The 12797-nt window shown below is 56.7% G+C and overlaps 1 protein-coding gene across 1 annotated transcript; it reads left to right on the top strand.

Annotated features, from left to right (window-relative positions):
• The first annotated feature begins 625 nt into the window (after nt 1-625).
• TMEM158 (transmembrane protein 158) lies at nt 626-2111 on the top strand. The gene has a single exon (XM_062200135.1). It carries the CDS (start codon nt 626-628, stop codon nt 1520-1522), a length of 897 nt encoding a protein of 298 aa, XP_062056119.1. The 3' UTR covers nt 1523-2111.
• Nucleotides 2112-12797: the final 10686 nt, after the last annotated feature.

The following is a 12797-nucleotide window of genomic DNA, read 5'->3' on the forward strand; positions in this document are numbered from 1 at the left end:
GAACTGCAGAGAGAGCTGGTGGCACGGAATTCTGCTTCTGGCCGCTGAAGTGGCCAGTGGAGGCCCGCGTCCTGCCTCAGTATCCCCTTCCGTGAATCGGGCGGGTGGAGGCGACTCTCGGGCCGACGGGACCGAAGCACCATCTGGTGGCCCTCAATCCTGCCCTCTGCGGACGCGGCTCTCCCAACGCGCGGGGGCGCCGGGCCCCGCCTGCGCCCAGCCCGCGACTGCCCCGGGCCCCCGCGCGGCCAGCCCCGCCCGCCGGGCGCGTGGAACCCCGCCCTCCCCCCGCCCGAGTCCCCGCGCCCCGCGCGCGGAGGGCGGGGAGGGGCGGGGCGCACGGGAGGCGGAGCCGAGCCGGGGAATCCTGCTCCGCGCGAGCGCCGGGCCGCTAGAGCAGCGCGGCCGTCCGAGGGCCCCAGCGGCGGGGCCGGCGGGGAAGCCCCGACGCGGCCGAGTCCGGAGGGATCCCCGCGCCCGGCGCGCCGCCTTCCCCGCCTCCGCGCGGGCTGGCAGGTGCCCGGCGCGCCCGCGCTCCACCCGGCCGCCGGCGCCCGCGGCCCCCGCCGTCCGCTCGCCATGCAGCCGCCGCCGGTCCCGCGCGCGTAGGCGCCAGCCGCAGGCCATGCTGCCCCTGCTCGCCGCGCTCCTGGCCGCCGCCTGCCCGCTGCCGCCCGCCCGCGGCGGCGCCACGGACGCGCCGGGCCTCCTCGGGGCGCCCGCCAACGCCTCGACCAACGCGTCGTCCGCCGGGGAGCCCGCCGCCCCGCGCCTTCTTGCCTCGGCGGCCCCCGGGCACCCGGAGCGCGCAGGTCCGGAGGAGGCGCCGGCGGCCGCGCCGTGCAACATCAGCGTACAGCGGCAGATGCTGAGCTCGCTGCTCGTGCGCTGGGGCCGCCCGCGGGGCCTCCAGTGCGACCTGCTGCTCTTCTCCACCAACGCGCACGGCCGCGCCTTCTTCGCCGCCGCCTTCCACCGCGTCGGGCCGCCGCTGCTCATCGAGCACCTGGGGCTGGCGGCCGGCGGCGCGCAGCAGGACCTGCGCCTCTGCGTGGGCTGCGGCTGGGTGCGCGGCCGCCGGCCCGGCCGCCTCCGGCCCGCCGCGCCCGGTCCCGGCCCCAGCGCCGGGACGCCCTCCGCGCTGCCAGCCTACCCCGCGGCCGAGCCGCCGCCGGGGCCGCTGTGGCTGCAGGGCGAGCCGCTGCATTTCTGCTGCCTGGACTTCAGCCTGGAGGAGCTGCAGGGCGAGTCGGGCTGGCGGCTGAACCGCAAGCCCATTGAGTCCACGCTGGTGGCCTGCTTCATGACCCTGGTCATCGTCGTGTGGAGCGTGGCCGCCCTCATCTGGCCGGTGCCCATCATCGCCGGCTTCCTGCCCAACGGCATGGAGCAGCGCCGGACGGCCGCCAGCGCGCCCGCCGCCGCCCCCGCCGCCGTGCCCGCGGGCACCACCGCCGCGGCCGCCGCCGCTGCTGCCGCCGCCGCCGCCGCGGCCGTCACCTCGGGGGCGGCGACCAAGTGACCGCCGCGGCCGCGCGCCGGCCGGGGACTCCGTGCCGTAGTTGTCCTTCGTTCTTCTTCCCGGGAGGGGGCCGCCGGGGAGGCCCCCGCGCGGTGGGAAAGCGCGGATTGTGTGGGGCTGCTCGCTCCTACCGAAAAGCAGGTGCGAGCCGCGAGGCGCGAGGGCGGGATCCGCGACTCCCGGGGCTGAGCGCAGAGAAGCGGGGGCCCTGCCCCCTCCCAGTGTCGCACCCCCTGCCCGCCTCCACGCGCTCCCTGATTCCTGGCAGAAAATGACCAAATCCTGTGTATTTGTTTTATATATTTAATAACTGTTTTAAATGAAAGTTTTAGTAAAAAAAAATCACAAAACAAAAAGATTATATCACTATTGCTGTAGTACAGGAGCTCTTTGTATCCGGACGCGGTTGTATTTGAGGTTTGTTGTTTTCTAATTTATTTTAAGGGGAGGGGGCGGGGCGTGGGAAGGATTTCACGTCGCTGCAAACGGACTCAGAAACCTTCCAAGCCGCTCTCCAGTGACGTGGCCTGCTGGGCGTTTCTTCTTGTACTTCTGTGGATTTTTTGGCTTTTAATACAGACGTTTTCCTCCAGAGATGCCTATCTAGCTGCTTCTTTATTTCATGTAGGAAAAGGAATCCTGCGGGGAGGGGGCCTGGCCGGGAGGCGGAAACCCTGGCCCTCGCCCTACCAGCCCTGGTCTTGTGTCCCACCACCCTGGACCCGGCCTGTCACAGGGGCCAGCAGGGCTCTGGGGGACTGCGCTTTCCGCTCGCTGCGCGGAGCTCTGCCCCACATCCAGTCAAAGTGGTAAAATCAAGAGCCACTCTGAGCGAGCTGTCTTCACCGCGATGACTCTGCTCAAGGCGTGTGCATTTCATTTTCGTCCCAGTAAACTTTACCAGCTGAGCTCCTTTCAAAGGCTGGTTCGGAAACCTGGGGACACACGTGGGCATTAGTGAGGTTTCCCGGAGATGCAGACCCGTGGAGGGGGAACGGTTAACAACCTGCAGGCTGCCTCTCCTCCGGTGTACCCCGCACAATGTCGGCATCACAGCGGGTTGGAACTCGCCAGGGTTTATCAGAAGAGTAAAGTCCTTCATATAAAAACAATTTTTAAAGGACTTTGCAGCGACTGGAAAGGCTGCTGCTCTGTCTTGCTCTGTCCCCTCCCTGCATTTGAGAAATGCTGATGGTTCTGGAGCTGCTGATCTCAGAGTGTGGGCCGGTCCAGCCTGGGAACTTGTTAGCAATGCACATTCCCAGGCCCGCCCCACTCCTGCTCGGTCCTGGAGGAGGAGGGCCCGGGGATCTGTGCCTCCACAAACCCTTCTCGGGGCCACTGGTGTGAGAACCACTGTGTGTGAGATGTTACGGTAGTCTGTGCGAAGGAGAGGCTGCGGCAGCGCCTCAGCTTCAGCTGTCCCTCTGGCTCGAGGCGGGCCAGAGGTGGCCTCCCTCTTTCTCGGCGGAGACGCTGACGGAGTTATCGTAATGCAAGGCTGGGGCCTGGCCAGTTTGCAGATCACGGCACACATCACAGCAAGGGAGGCAGACACCCTGGCTGGTTTCCAAGCCTCGATCAGTCTTCCTGTCATCTCAGCCCCACCCTCGCGGAAGGCACGATAGATGCTCGCAGTCCAACACAAGACGCACAGCCACCTGCCTCGGTTTTGTTTTTGTTTCTGTTTCCTAAGATGGACACTAAGGCAGTCTCACCCACAACCACACAGCAACGCGAGGCAGAGCTGATGCTAACCCCAGGGCTTCTGCCTCCCTGCATGGCATTCCCATCCCTAGGAACTTCCTTCCCAAGGACAATTAGGAGCTAGCCGCTCAAGGTCTGCTTACTGTCAGATTCCATGTGCCTAAAAACCCAGAGGAGCTGGAGAGGGTTCATGCTAAAGGAGACACTCAAGTACTTAACAGAACTTTAAATATCCACCTCTGTCCCTGTCACATGGAGCCTACCCAGGACCTTTTTATGGTGGGTTTGGAGTATCAATGCCTAGTGCTGCTGCAGCTCACCTTCCTGAAGGGAGTGTCCGGAACTGCCAGGAGCCCGTGTGTGTGTGCGTGTGTGTGTGCATGATGGATGGCCTGGGTGGCTCTAGGGAGCAAGGACAGGGTATATAAATCCTTCCCGTCTCTAAGTTAGGATCAGCCACAGGTGAATCAAGTCAGGCCTGGCAAGCTGAGCTGGCGGGGATCCGGGGAGGTCCGTGCCCTCTTGCCAATTTGATTTGCATCATCTCAGTCGTGATGCATGGCCACGTGTGTGTTTGAGGATCAGTGAGCCATTTTTCTTGGCCAGGAGGGGACGTGTGCAGCAGTAGCCTGTGCACACAGCAGCCCCAGATGCCAGCCCATTCATAAAGACTCCTGGGGACAGGTTCAGCTGCAAATAATGTCGCTAACTCCCCGGGATCAGTCACCCTTTTCAGTTACTCTCCTGGGAAGATGCGGGCCAGAGGTAATACTAAATAATATTGAAGTGTACCCCTCTCCAATATTCAGCCACTGCTGCAGGTGGCTCTACTACTGAGCCTTCTACAGGCATCGGGGCGGCCTCCCAGCCCTGACCTGAACACCCTGGTCTCCTCCGGAGCTTGTCTCAGCTACAAAGCCTCCACCTGCTGGGGTGCCACAGCCCGGGACTCATCACCTTGGGACCATCAGACCCCAGGCCTCTGGCCACAGTGCCGCACAGCTCTGCAGGGACTGAGCCCACGGGACAGGCAGAGGCTTCCACGGAGGCAGCCTCTTCTGTAGCTCCTCCCACTCCTTCATTTCCCCGGCCCAAATCCAGGGCTCTCCCTGAGCGGCCAGCGCGCTGATGGATGGCTGCCTCACAGCTGCGGGAAGCCAACCCCCACAGGCAGGTCCCCTAAGGAGAGGCGAGACTTGTTCCAGCCATGAGGTCTCCAGGTGCTGAGCAGGAACACAGGCGGAGACGCTCTGGCTCTGCATTTGCATTCGTTCTGCACGGCTCTCACATCTTCTGTCTTGTTTTTGTTTTCTTTCTCCCATCTGATAGTTCTCTCCTCACTGCAGTCAGTGCTGACATGGGAAAGGCTACCCAGTGGCATTCTCTGTGGACTCATCACTCTCACAGGCATCCGTACCAAAAGGAGGTGGCCTTGTTTCTCCCCCTTCCCGTCACCTGATCAGTCAGGATACGCTGAGGTATGCTGCAGAAAGAGGGAACCCCAACCCCTCAGTGGCTTAGCACAAGGAAGGATGGCTCCGTGCTCATGCCACCCACGCAAAGTTGGCAGGGTTCTGCGCTTTGAATCACTCGGGGACTTCAAGGTGACTTCAACTTGACAATGTGGCCACTGCCATCCAGAAGGAGGTAGGGAACCCTGCAAGGGCTCACATAAGTCAGGTTTTTTTTGTTTTTTTTTTTTTTTTAATTATTTTATTTATTTGAAAGAGAGTTACAGAGAGGTAGAGCCAGAGAGAGAGAGAGAGAGAGAGAGAGAGAGGTGTTTTCCATCTGCTGGTTTGCTCCCCAATTGGCCGCAACAGCCGGAGCTGTGCTGATCTGAAGCCAAGAGCCAGGAGCTTCTTCCAGGCCTCTCACGCAGCAGCAGGGCCCAAGGACTTGGGCCATCTTCTACTGCTTTCCCAGGCCATAGCAGAGAGCTGGATTGGAAGTGGAGCAGTGAGGACTCAAATCAGCACCCATATGGGATGCTGGTGCTGCAGGCCGCAGCTTTACCCGCTGTGCCAGTTTTTCAGTGTTCTAGCTGTGAAGTCAAACCCTTTCTGCTCATTAATCAGAACTCAGCATGCAGAACCACCCAAGGAGTTCATATTACCAGGCACCCAGAGAGGAGACACGTCTTCCCAAGCACATCAGCAGGAAGCTGGATCAGAAGCAGAGGTGGCACTCAATCCCAGGCACTCTGATGTGGGATGCAGGGCTCCCAAGTGGCAACTTAACCGGCAGCGACACAACGCCTGCCTCCTGCTGTGCCTCTTCTGGGCCATCTCTCCCAGTGCAAGTCAGCCGTCAGTTGCTTAGTGAATGGGACAGGCTCTGAAAGCGGCGGCGGCGCACACTTATACAAGCTGAGACAGCTGGGACATCTCCAGGGGAGAGACCCTCCTGGCATCACTGTTGCACTCTCGGTCCACAGCTGACCACAATAGTCCTTACATGGCACACAACAGTACTTGGCTTATTCTGTGCTGAGAGGGCCAAACCCTTTTCCCCTTGTGGGGATGGCTTGGGGAACAAACAGTAAAGCAATTGCTTTAATAATTATTTTTTAAAAGATTGTTTTATTTGAAAGGCAGAATTAAGGACAGAGAGGGAAAGAGAAAACTTCTGTCTGCTGGTTTAGTCCTCAAATGCCTGCAACAGCCAGGGCTGAGCCAGGGTGAAGCCAGGAGCCTGGAACTCCATCGGGGTCTCCCACGTAGGGATAGGGGCCTAAGGACTGCTTTCCCGGGTGCTTTAGCAGGGAGCTGGATGGGAAGTGGAGCAGCTGGGACTGGAGCCAGCACCGTACGGGATGCTGGCATTGCAGGTTGCAGCTTAACCCACTGTGCCACAATGCCAGCCCGTTTTCATACTTCGTTATGGGCAGGCATTTGGCCTAGCAGCTAAGACACCAGCTGGGACACTTGCCCCCACAACAGAGCGTCTGGGTCTGAGTTCTGGCTCTGCTCCTTACTCCCGCTTCCTGCCAACATGCGCCCTGACAGGCAGTGGTGCTGGCTCATGGACTTAGCTCCCTACTACCCACGGGGGAGACCTAGATTGAGTTTTTGGCTTCTGGTTTTGTCAGCCCCAGCAGTTCGAGGCATTTGGGGAGTGAATCAGTGGACGAGAATTCTGCCTCTTTCCCTTGCAAATAACTTTAATTTTAAATAATAACCTCATCTGGAAGAAAGTTCTGGAACACAGGCTTCCTAATGCACTCAGGGTAGACAGGCCACTGCAGAAATCACCTCCCTCTGTGGTTCTTCCTTGCTGGGTCTTTGGATTTAGGACAAAACTGTGCCATGCAGCCTCCTCGCACTGGGCGTCAGTCTTCTGCTGGCCAAGTTGCCATCCTCGGGGCTTCTTGCTCGCTCAGTCTCCTTCTCCTAGGGTTCTCATCCCAGGGGCCGGTAATCCTCCTGGTCGGCAGCTCACAGACATTTGCAAGGCCTACAACCCCTCATGAGCTCCAAGTAGCTCTTTATACTGACAGCCTCTTTCCTGCCTCCACCACCCCCGCCAGCCCTGGGCCACTCTGTCCCTGGACAGCTCCTTCTGTCTTCTCCAAGGCCAAGCAAGGCCTCTGCAGTAGGCAGGCCCTGACCTTGTACAGCCTTCAGTCTTGGCTAGTCGTTCTCACTCCCTAGTTCCATGAGCAAGGTCACACAGGCCCATCCCAGCGCCCTCCCCTCTCCCAGCCCCAGCATCCTCTGACCCTGTGCTGACGTGTGGGTGATTTCTGCCCCCCTCGGGACAGGCCAAGGTCCTCAAGTATTTGGAGGAGATGGCAATTCCTGGGATCCTTCAAGGACTGGTGGCATGGCAGCTTGCTCATGAGCCAAGGCCTCACTGCCCTCACTCCTATCTCGCCCCCAGCATCTTCCTGGTGTTCTCACAGCCAGAGCTGCCCACCTTGGTGCCAGGGCGGGGTGGGGGTGGGATGGTAAGCTCTAGTGTCACCCTAAACCTGTTCTTGTGTGTGCTTTCATTATATTGCTAATAAAAATAATTGGCATCTTGCTACCATCAGCAGCCTCCATCCCACTGCGCACAGCTCACACCTAGCAAGCTCCTCAGGAAATGACCGACCTCCTGGCAGCCAGCCGGGCCCCACTGGGCTCTGGTACTGCAGTCCTCACTGGGCTCCTGGGAAGTCCCCGCAGATTTCCTGAGGGTCCGTGGACCTAGGAGGGTGCTCGCTGACCACATCTCTCTCAGCCCTCCCCAAATCCCACGAGTTTGACCCTGAGGTTGCAGGTTCGAGGAACTGCTCCTGCTTCCTAGCCTCTCCGAGCCGCCACGGCTCAGCGCCTCACAGGGATGCCCTTCTTTGCTGGCCGAGGAGCTGCTGGGATTCCAGCCCGCCTCTAGGGCCTGCTTCTGCGCTGGCTGCTCTGGACTGAAATCATGACTCACGCTGTGTAACGATCCAAAGCTGGGCGTTCGTTACTGCAGTACCCAGGAACCTCAGTGCAGAATACTTTATGATCATCAGTTCCCTGGCTCCAGTTAATGTCGTATACCACCTGCTCAGCTGGCAAGACAGATGCTGACTTCTCACCACAGACTTAAACATTGCCCCTACCTTGCCTCTTCTGTTTCTAGATAATTCTGCAGTAGCTGAGGGAAGGCTAAACCAGAAAATAGCAACAGAAACAATAATAATGATGAGCTATCGTTATAATAAATGTGGTTATTGACCATGCTGTTTTGGACTGGAGGGGCAAAGAGAAGCAGAAGTAGAAGGAAAAATAACAACCAAGAGGAGAGATGAGAAAGTGAATTGAAAACTTCATCTTTAAGAAGGTGAGGGGTCAGCACTGTGGCAAAACAGGTAAAGCTGCTGCCTGCAGTACCAGCACCCCATATGGGTACCAGTTTGAGTCCTGGTTGTTCCATTTCCGATCCAGATTTCTGCTATGGCCTGGGAAAGCAGTAGAAGATGGCCCAAGTGCTTGGGCCCCTGCCCCAACATGAGAGACTGAGAAGAAGCTCCTGGATCCTGGCTTTGGATTGGCTCAGCTCCAGCCATTGTGGCCATCTGGGGAGTAAACCAGAAGATAGAAGATTCTTTCTCTGCTTCTCTGTAACTCTTTCAAATTAATAAATTTTTTTATATAAAAAGGTGACCCCCTATTTCATCCCACCCAGACACACAAAGAAGCAAGGATGCAGAGGCACATGGGGGAAATGGATTAGATGACCTAGAGCCCTGGCCTGAGGCAGGAGATGGAGAGTAGAGGTGCATGGATGACCTTGGGCTGCCGGCAGGTCTGGCTCCCACCCACCCCCAGCACTACCGTGAAGGAACAAATTCCACACCTCTCTTCCACCACCACCAAACAGACCAGTCCTTCAACTCTGGGAGGGTTGGGTCACTGAGTTCCAAAGTACGCCTCCCTCGGCCTGAGACGCATCCACCGGGCCAGCTCAGGGCTGTCACCTCGGCCCAAGTGAACGCTGCAGGCCCCAGAGGCTGAGCGGGGACACCTGGAGCACCTGGGTGAACACTGTTGAGGTATGTCCCCTGTGGAAGCTGTGGAACACCTTGCAAACAAAAAAGAAGGAAAAGAGCACCCACCTTTCTACTGCCCACAGTGAAATGTTGCAAGTATTCTGGTGCCTCTACTTCCAGTCTTGTGTTACGCATGTGTGTCCGTAAGAATGTATATGAAAAAATGGAACTGTGTGGTACACAACTGTTTTCACATTTCTTTATGTTCATTTTATTTCAAAGGCAGAGAGAAAGATGGAGAGAGGTCTTCTATCCATTAGTTTATTCTCTGAATGCCTGCAACATCTGGGGTTAGGCTAGACCAAAACTAAGAGCCAGAGTCAACCCAGGTCTCCCAAATGGGTGGCAGGGACCCAAGTACTTGGGCCTTCATCTGCTGCCTCCCAGGGTAAGCAGGAAGATGGAACTAGAAGTGGTGCAGGAACTCAGACCCAAGCACTCTGATAGGAGACAGAGATGTCCCAAGTGACATCTTTTTTTTTTTTTGACAGGCAGAGTGGATAGTGAGAGAGAGAGAGACAGAGAGAAAGGTCTTCATTCTCCGTTGGTTCACCCCCCTCAATGGCCACTGTGGCCGGCACACTGCACTGATCCGAAGCCAGGAGCCAGGTGCCTCTCCTGGTCTCCCATGTGGGGGCAGGGCCCAAGGACTTGGGCCATCCTCCACTGCACTCCCGGGCCACAGCAGAGAGCTGGCCTGGAAGAGGAGCAACCGGGACAGAATCCGGCGCCCCGACCGAGACTAGAACTTGGTGTGCCGGCGCCGCTAGGCAGAGGATTAGCCTATTGAGCTGCGGCGCAGGCCCAAGTGACATCTTAACCATGGTGCCAAATGCTTGCTCCCTCATATCTGCTTTTAAAACGTTTACTTCTTTATGACACCAGCTGTAACATAAAAAACTTAGAATATACCCTTCATGAAGTAAAGGAATCACTATCATCCACATACCTAAGAGACCATGGCTTATACTGCCGGCTATTCCAGTGCATGTGTTACACAGATATGAACCCCAGGAGGCACCTGCTTCTCAGCGCCCTGCTGTCCCCACTCCCTCTGCAGAAAGCAAGAGAGGACTTCTCATCACTGGCAGGGTACAAAGGCTGTCTTTCCGACCTGTGGGTCAGACATCAGCGGCACAGGATATTGAAACCTATGGAGGGCCAAGACCCCAGTGGAGACGGAGGTAGAGGCTATGCGATCATCATCCTGCGCCCTTCATCTGCAGACACATATCAAAGACAGACCTCACTTCCCACCCGCCTGGCAGAAACATCTCTGCTTTTTTGTCCGAGCTCTCCGACGGGGCTGATAAGAAACAGGACACAATTTTAGAGAGTGAGTGATGTGATTCATCTCCTAAAGCCGTAACCACGGAGCTGCCTGGCATTGTCTGGGTTTATTTGATGTCCTCAGTACAAAAATGAGTTCTGAGACTTGATAAGCAGGAAGGATACTGCTCCTGTGTAACGCTGCCCAAAGAGCTGCCACGGCTCCGCACAGCCCAGGGAAAGCTACCCTCGGGTACCCATGATGCTGAACGTGGGTGCTAAGGATGCTAATATGCATCCAGAGGCTCGCTCCAGACAGGAAGGAGATGGGGCTGGAGGGAAGGGCCAAGGACAGGAACTGTCAGTGAGGTCACAAGTCGTCAGCGCTGCTCAGGGTTAGTGGGCCAGGTCAAGGTGTTCTCATGTGGATCTTGTCTTGGATTGGGTTCCCCAGAAGCACAAGCTGGTATGGACAGCGTCAGACAGTAATGTGCTGAGGGCTGCTCTTGGAGAAGAGGAGGGAGAGAAGCAGGCTGGGTGAGGGAAGGAGCAAAAAAAGGACGTGGGCTCAGCTGGAGCGGGTTTAAGCCTGCCGGGAACCTCTGCAGTGTGAAGGCCTGGCCTTGTGTATTCTCACTTCAGTCAGCACCGAAATTCTGGGCGGAGGGCGCTGCCCAGGCTCCCTGGCAGCTTCCATGTAGCTGGGCCCAGCTCCGCAGAGAACGAGGCAGCTGCCAGAGCGACGTTAGCAGCCTCGACTCACGTAATCAGGACAGGGTGTCCGCGGCACTCACCACACACCTCACTCGCTCCTGAGTCCCTTCTCCAACAGAGGTGGGGTGGGGAATACCCAGACAGCATGATGCTCCCACATGCCCCCGGAAGTTTAAACTTCCTACGCAGCCAGAATGCTGGCCCCTGGGCCTTCGCTGGTCTCAGGTGAGGTCTGGCCGGAAGTCTTAACTCCAGGTGTCCTGCACTGGGGCGCACTGAGATGCAGCTGGCTCCGGCATGGTGGCCCTCCCTGAGGAAGCCACAAGTCCTAGCTTTTTGCCTCTGCAGCAAAGCCCTGGCTCCTCAGTCTGTGCATTATCAGGAAAATGCCACAGTCTTAGGGAACTTGCTGAGGCCACCAGCAAGGCCAGCAAGGACACCTGCTTACAGTACCCGCCTTGCCATCATGGAGCTGTGTGGCCATGGACAGCGCTCTCATCCTGAGCCTGGTTTCCTCACCTGCAGTATGAGGGAGCTGCACCAGGAGAGGCTCCATCCCCCTAGCGACTGCACTTCCATGTTCCAGCTCCCCCTCCTCAGTGTGGCCCAGTGTGGCCCCATCAGACCACACCAACTATGAATAAACACCCTCAAGTGTTTCTCCAGTGGGAAGATAGAAACAAATGCCAAAACCACCTATTTTTCTAGACAATTTGGAGGGAAAATGTACAAAGAGAAGAGGATTTTTAAGACACCAGGATGGGGAGGTTAGCCACTGCCACCTGTAATGCCAGCACCTCATATGGGTGCTGGTTCGAGGCCTGGCTGCTCCACTTCCCATACAGCTCCCTGCTAATGTGCCTGGGAAAGGAGTGGAGGATGGCCCAATTACTTGGGCCCCTGCACCCACGTGGGAGACCCAGAAGCTTCTGGCCATTGCAGCCATTTAGGGAGTGAACCAGTAGGCAGAAGACCTCTCTGTCTAACTCTGCCTTTCAAATAAATAAAACAAATCCATTTTTTTTTAAAAAGATACCAGATGGGTTTTGCCTCTGGACTGTCTAAATTGGCTGCTTGTGTGGTTCAAATAATCTACAAAAGGATTAAGATGTTTGCATCCCTTTGTTCAAATGGCCAGAGCCATGGGATACAGTTGCTTCCAAGCCAACAATGCGAACTAGAAATGAGGAATGTTTCACACTTTAAAAATAACTATCAGGGGCCGGCGCTGTGACGCAGTGAATAAAGCTTCTGCCTGCAGTGCTGGCATCCCAAACGGGCGCTGGCTCGAGACCCAGTTGCTCCACTTCCAATCCAGCTCTCTGCTATGGCCTGGGAAAGCAGTGGAAGATGGCCCAAGTCCTTGGGCCCCTGCATCCGTGTGGGAGACCCGGAAGAAGCTCCTGGCTTCAGATCAGCCAGTTGGGGAGTGAACCAGCGGATGGAAGACCTCTCTCTCACTCTCTCTAATTCTTTCAAATAATTAAATAAATCTTTAAAAAAAAAAAAAACAACTACAGTTACTTCTGGACATGATACCTTAAGGAATGGCCTATGTAAGGTGGGGGAAGAGAAGAGATACAGGTTGTAGACATAGTGTATGTCCAGAAGCTGCCATTTTCCCCACTTCAATGACTGATGACCAGACTTGGGCTCAGAAGGCTGACACAGGCACCCACATTTGCATAGCTCTGTCACAGAGGAGTCGTCAGCAGCCAGTTCCCTGCCTGCGAAGCCGGACTGCCTCACTGAGGTTTACACAGGGCAAGATGCAGGTGAAGCTTACTATAAAAACAGCAAACATGAATTCACGTGACATCCTTTGTCTTTCATTCCATCCTAAGTGAACCAGACCTAGATCTAACTAAGCCTCTTTCACTGAGGGTAACTACGCATGTACATCAAGTGCAGTTAATACACTGGGATAAATTTAATAAAAAGTAAACCACTGTCCAGAGAAACTGTCTCCTTTTTTCTTTTTAATCAGAGTGAACACCCATGTTCCACAGACCTAAGGCCATTCTTGCATGCGCCATGGAAGTTCTCTGAGCTCAGGAGTGTGCT

This window comes from Lepus europaeus, chromosome 9 (genome assembly GCF_033115175.1).
Source record: "Lepus europaeus isolate LE1 chromosome 9, mLepTim1.pri, whole genome shotgun sequence".
NCBI classification, from domain to species: domain Eukaryota; kingdom Metazoa; phylum Chordata; class Mammalia; order Lagomorpha; family Leporidae; genus Lepus; species Lepus europaeus.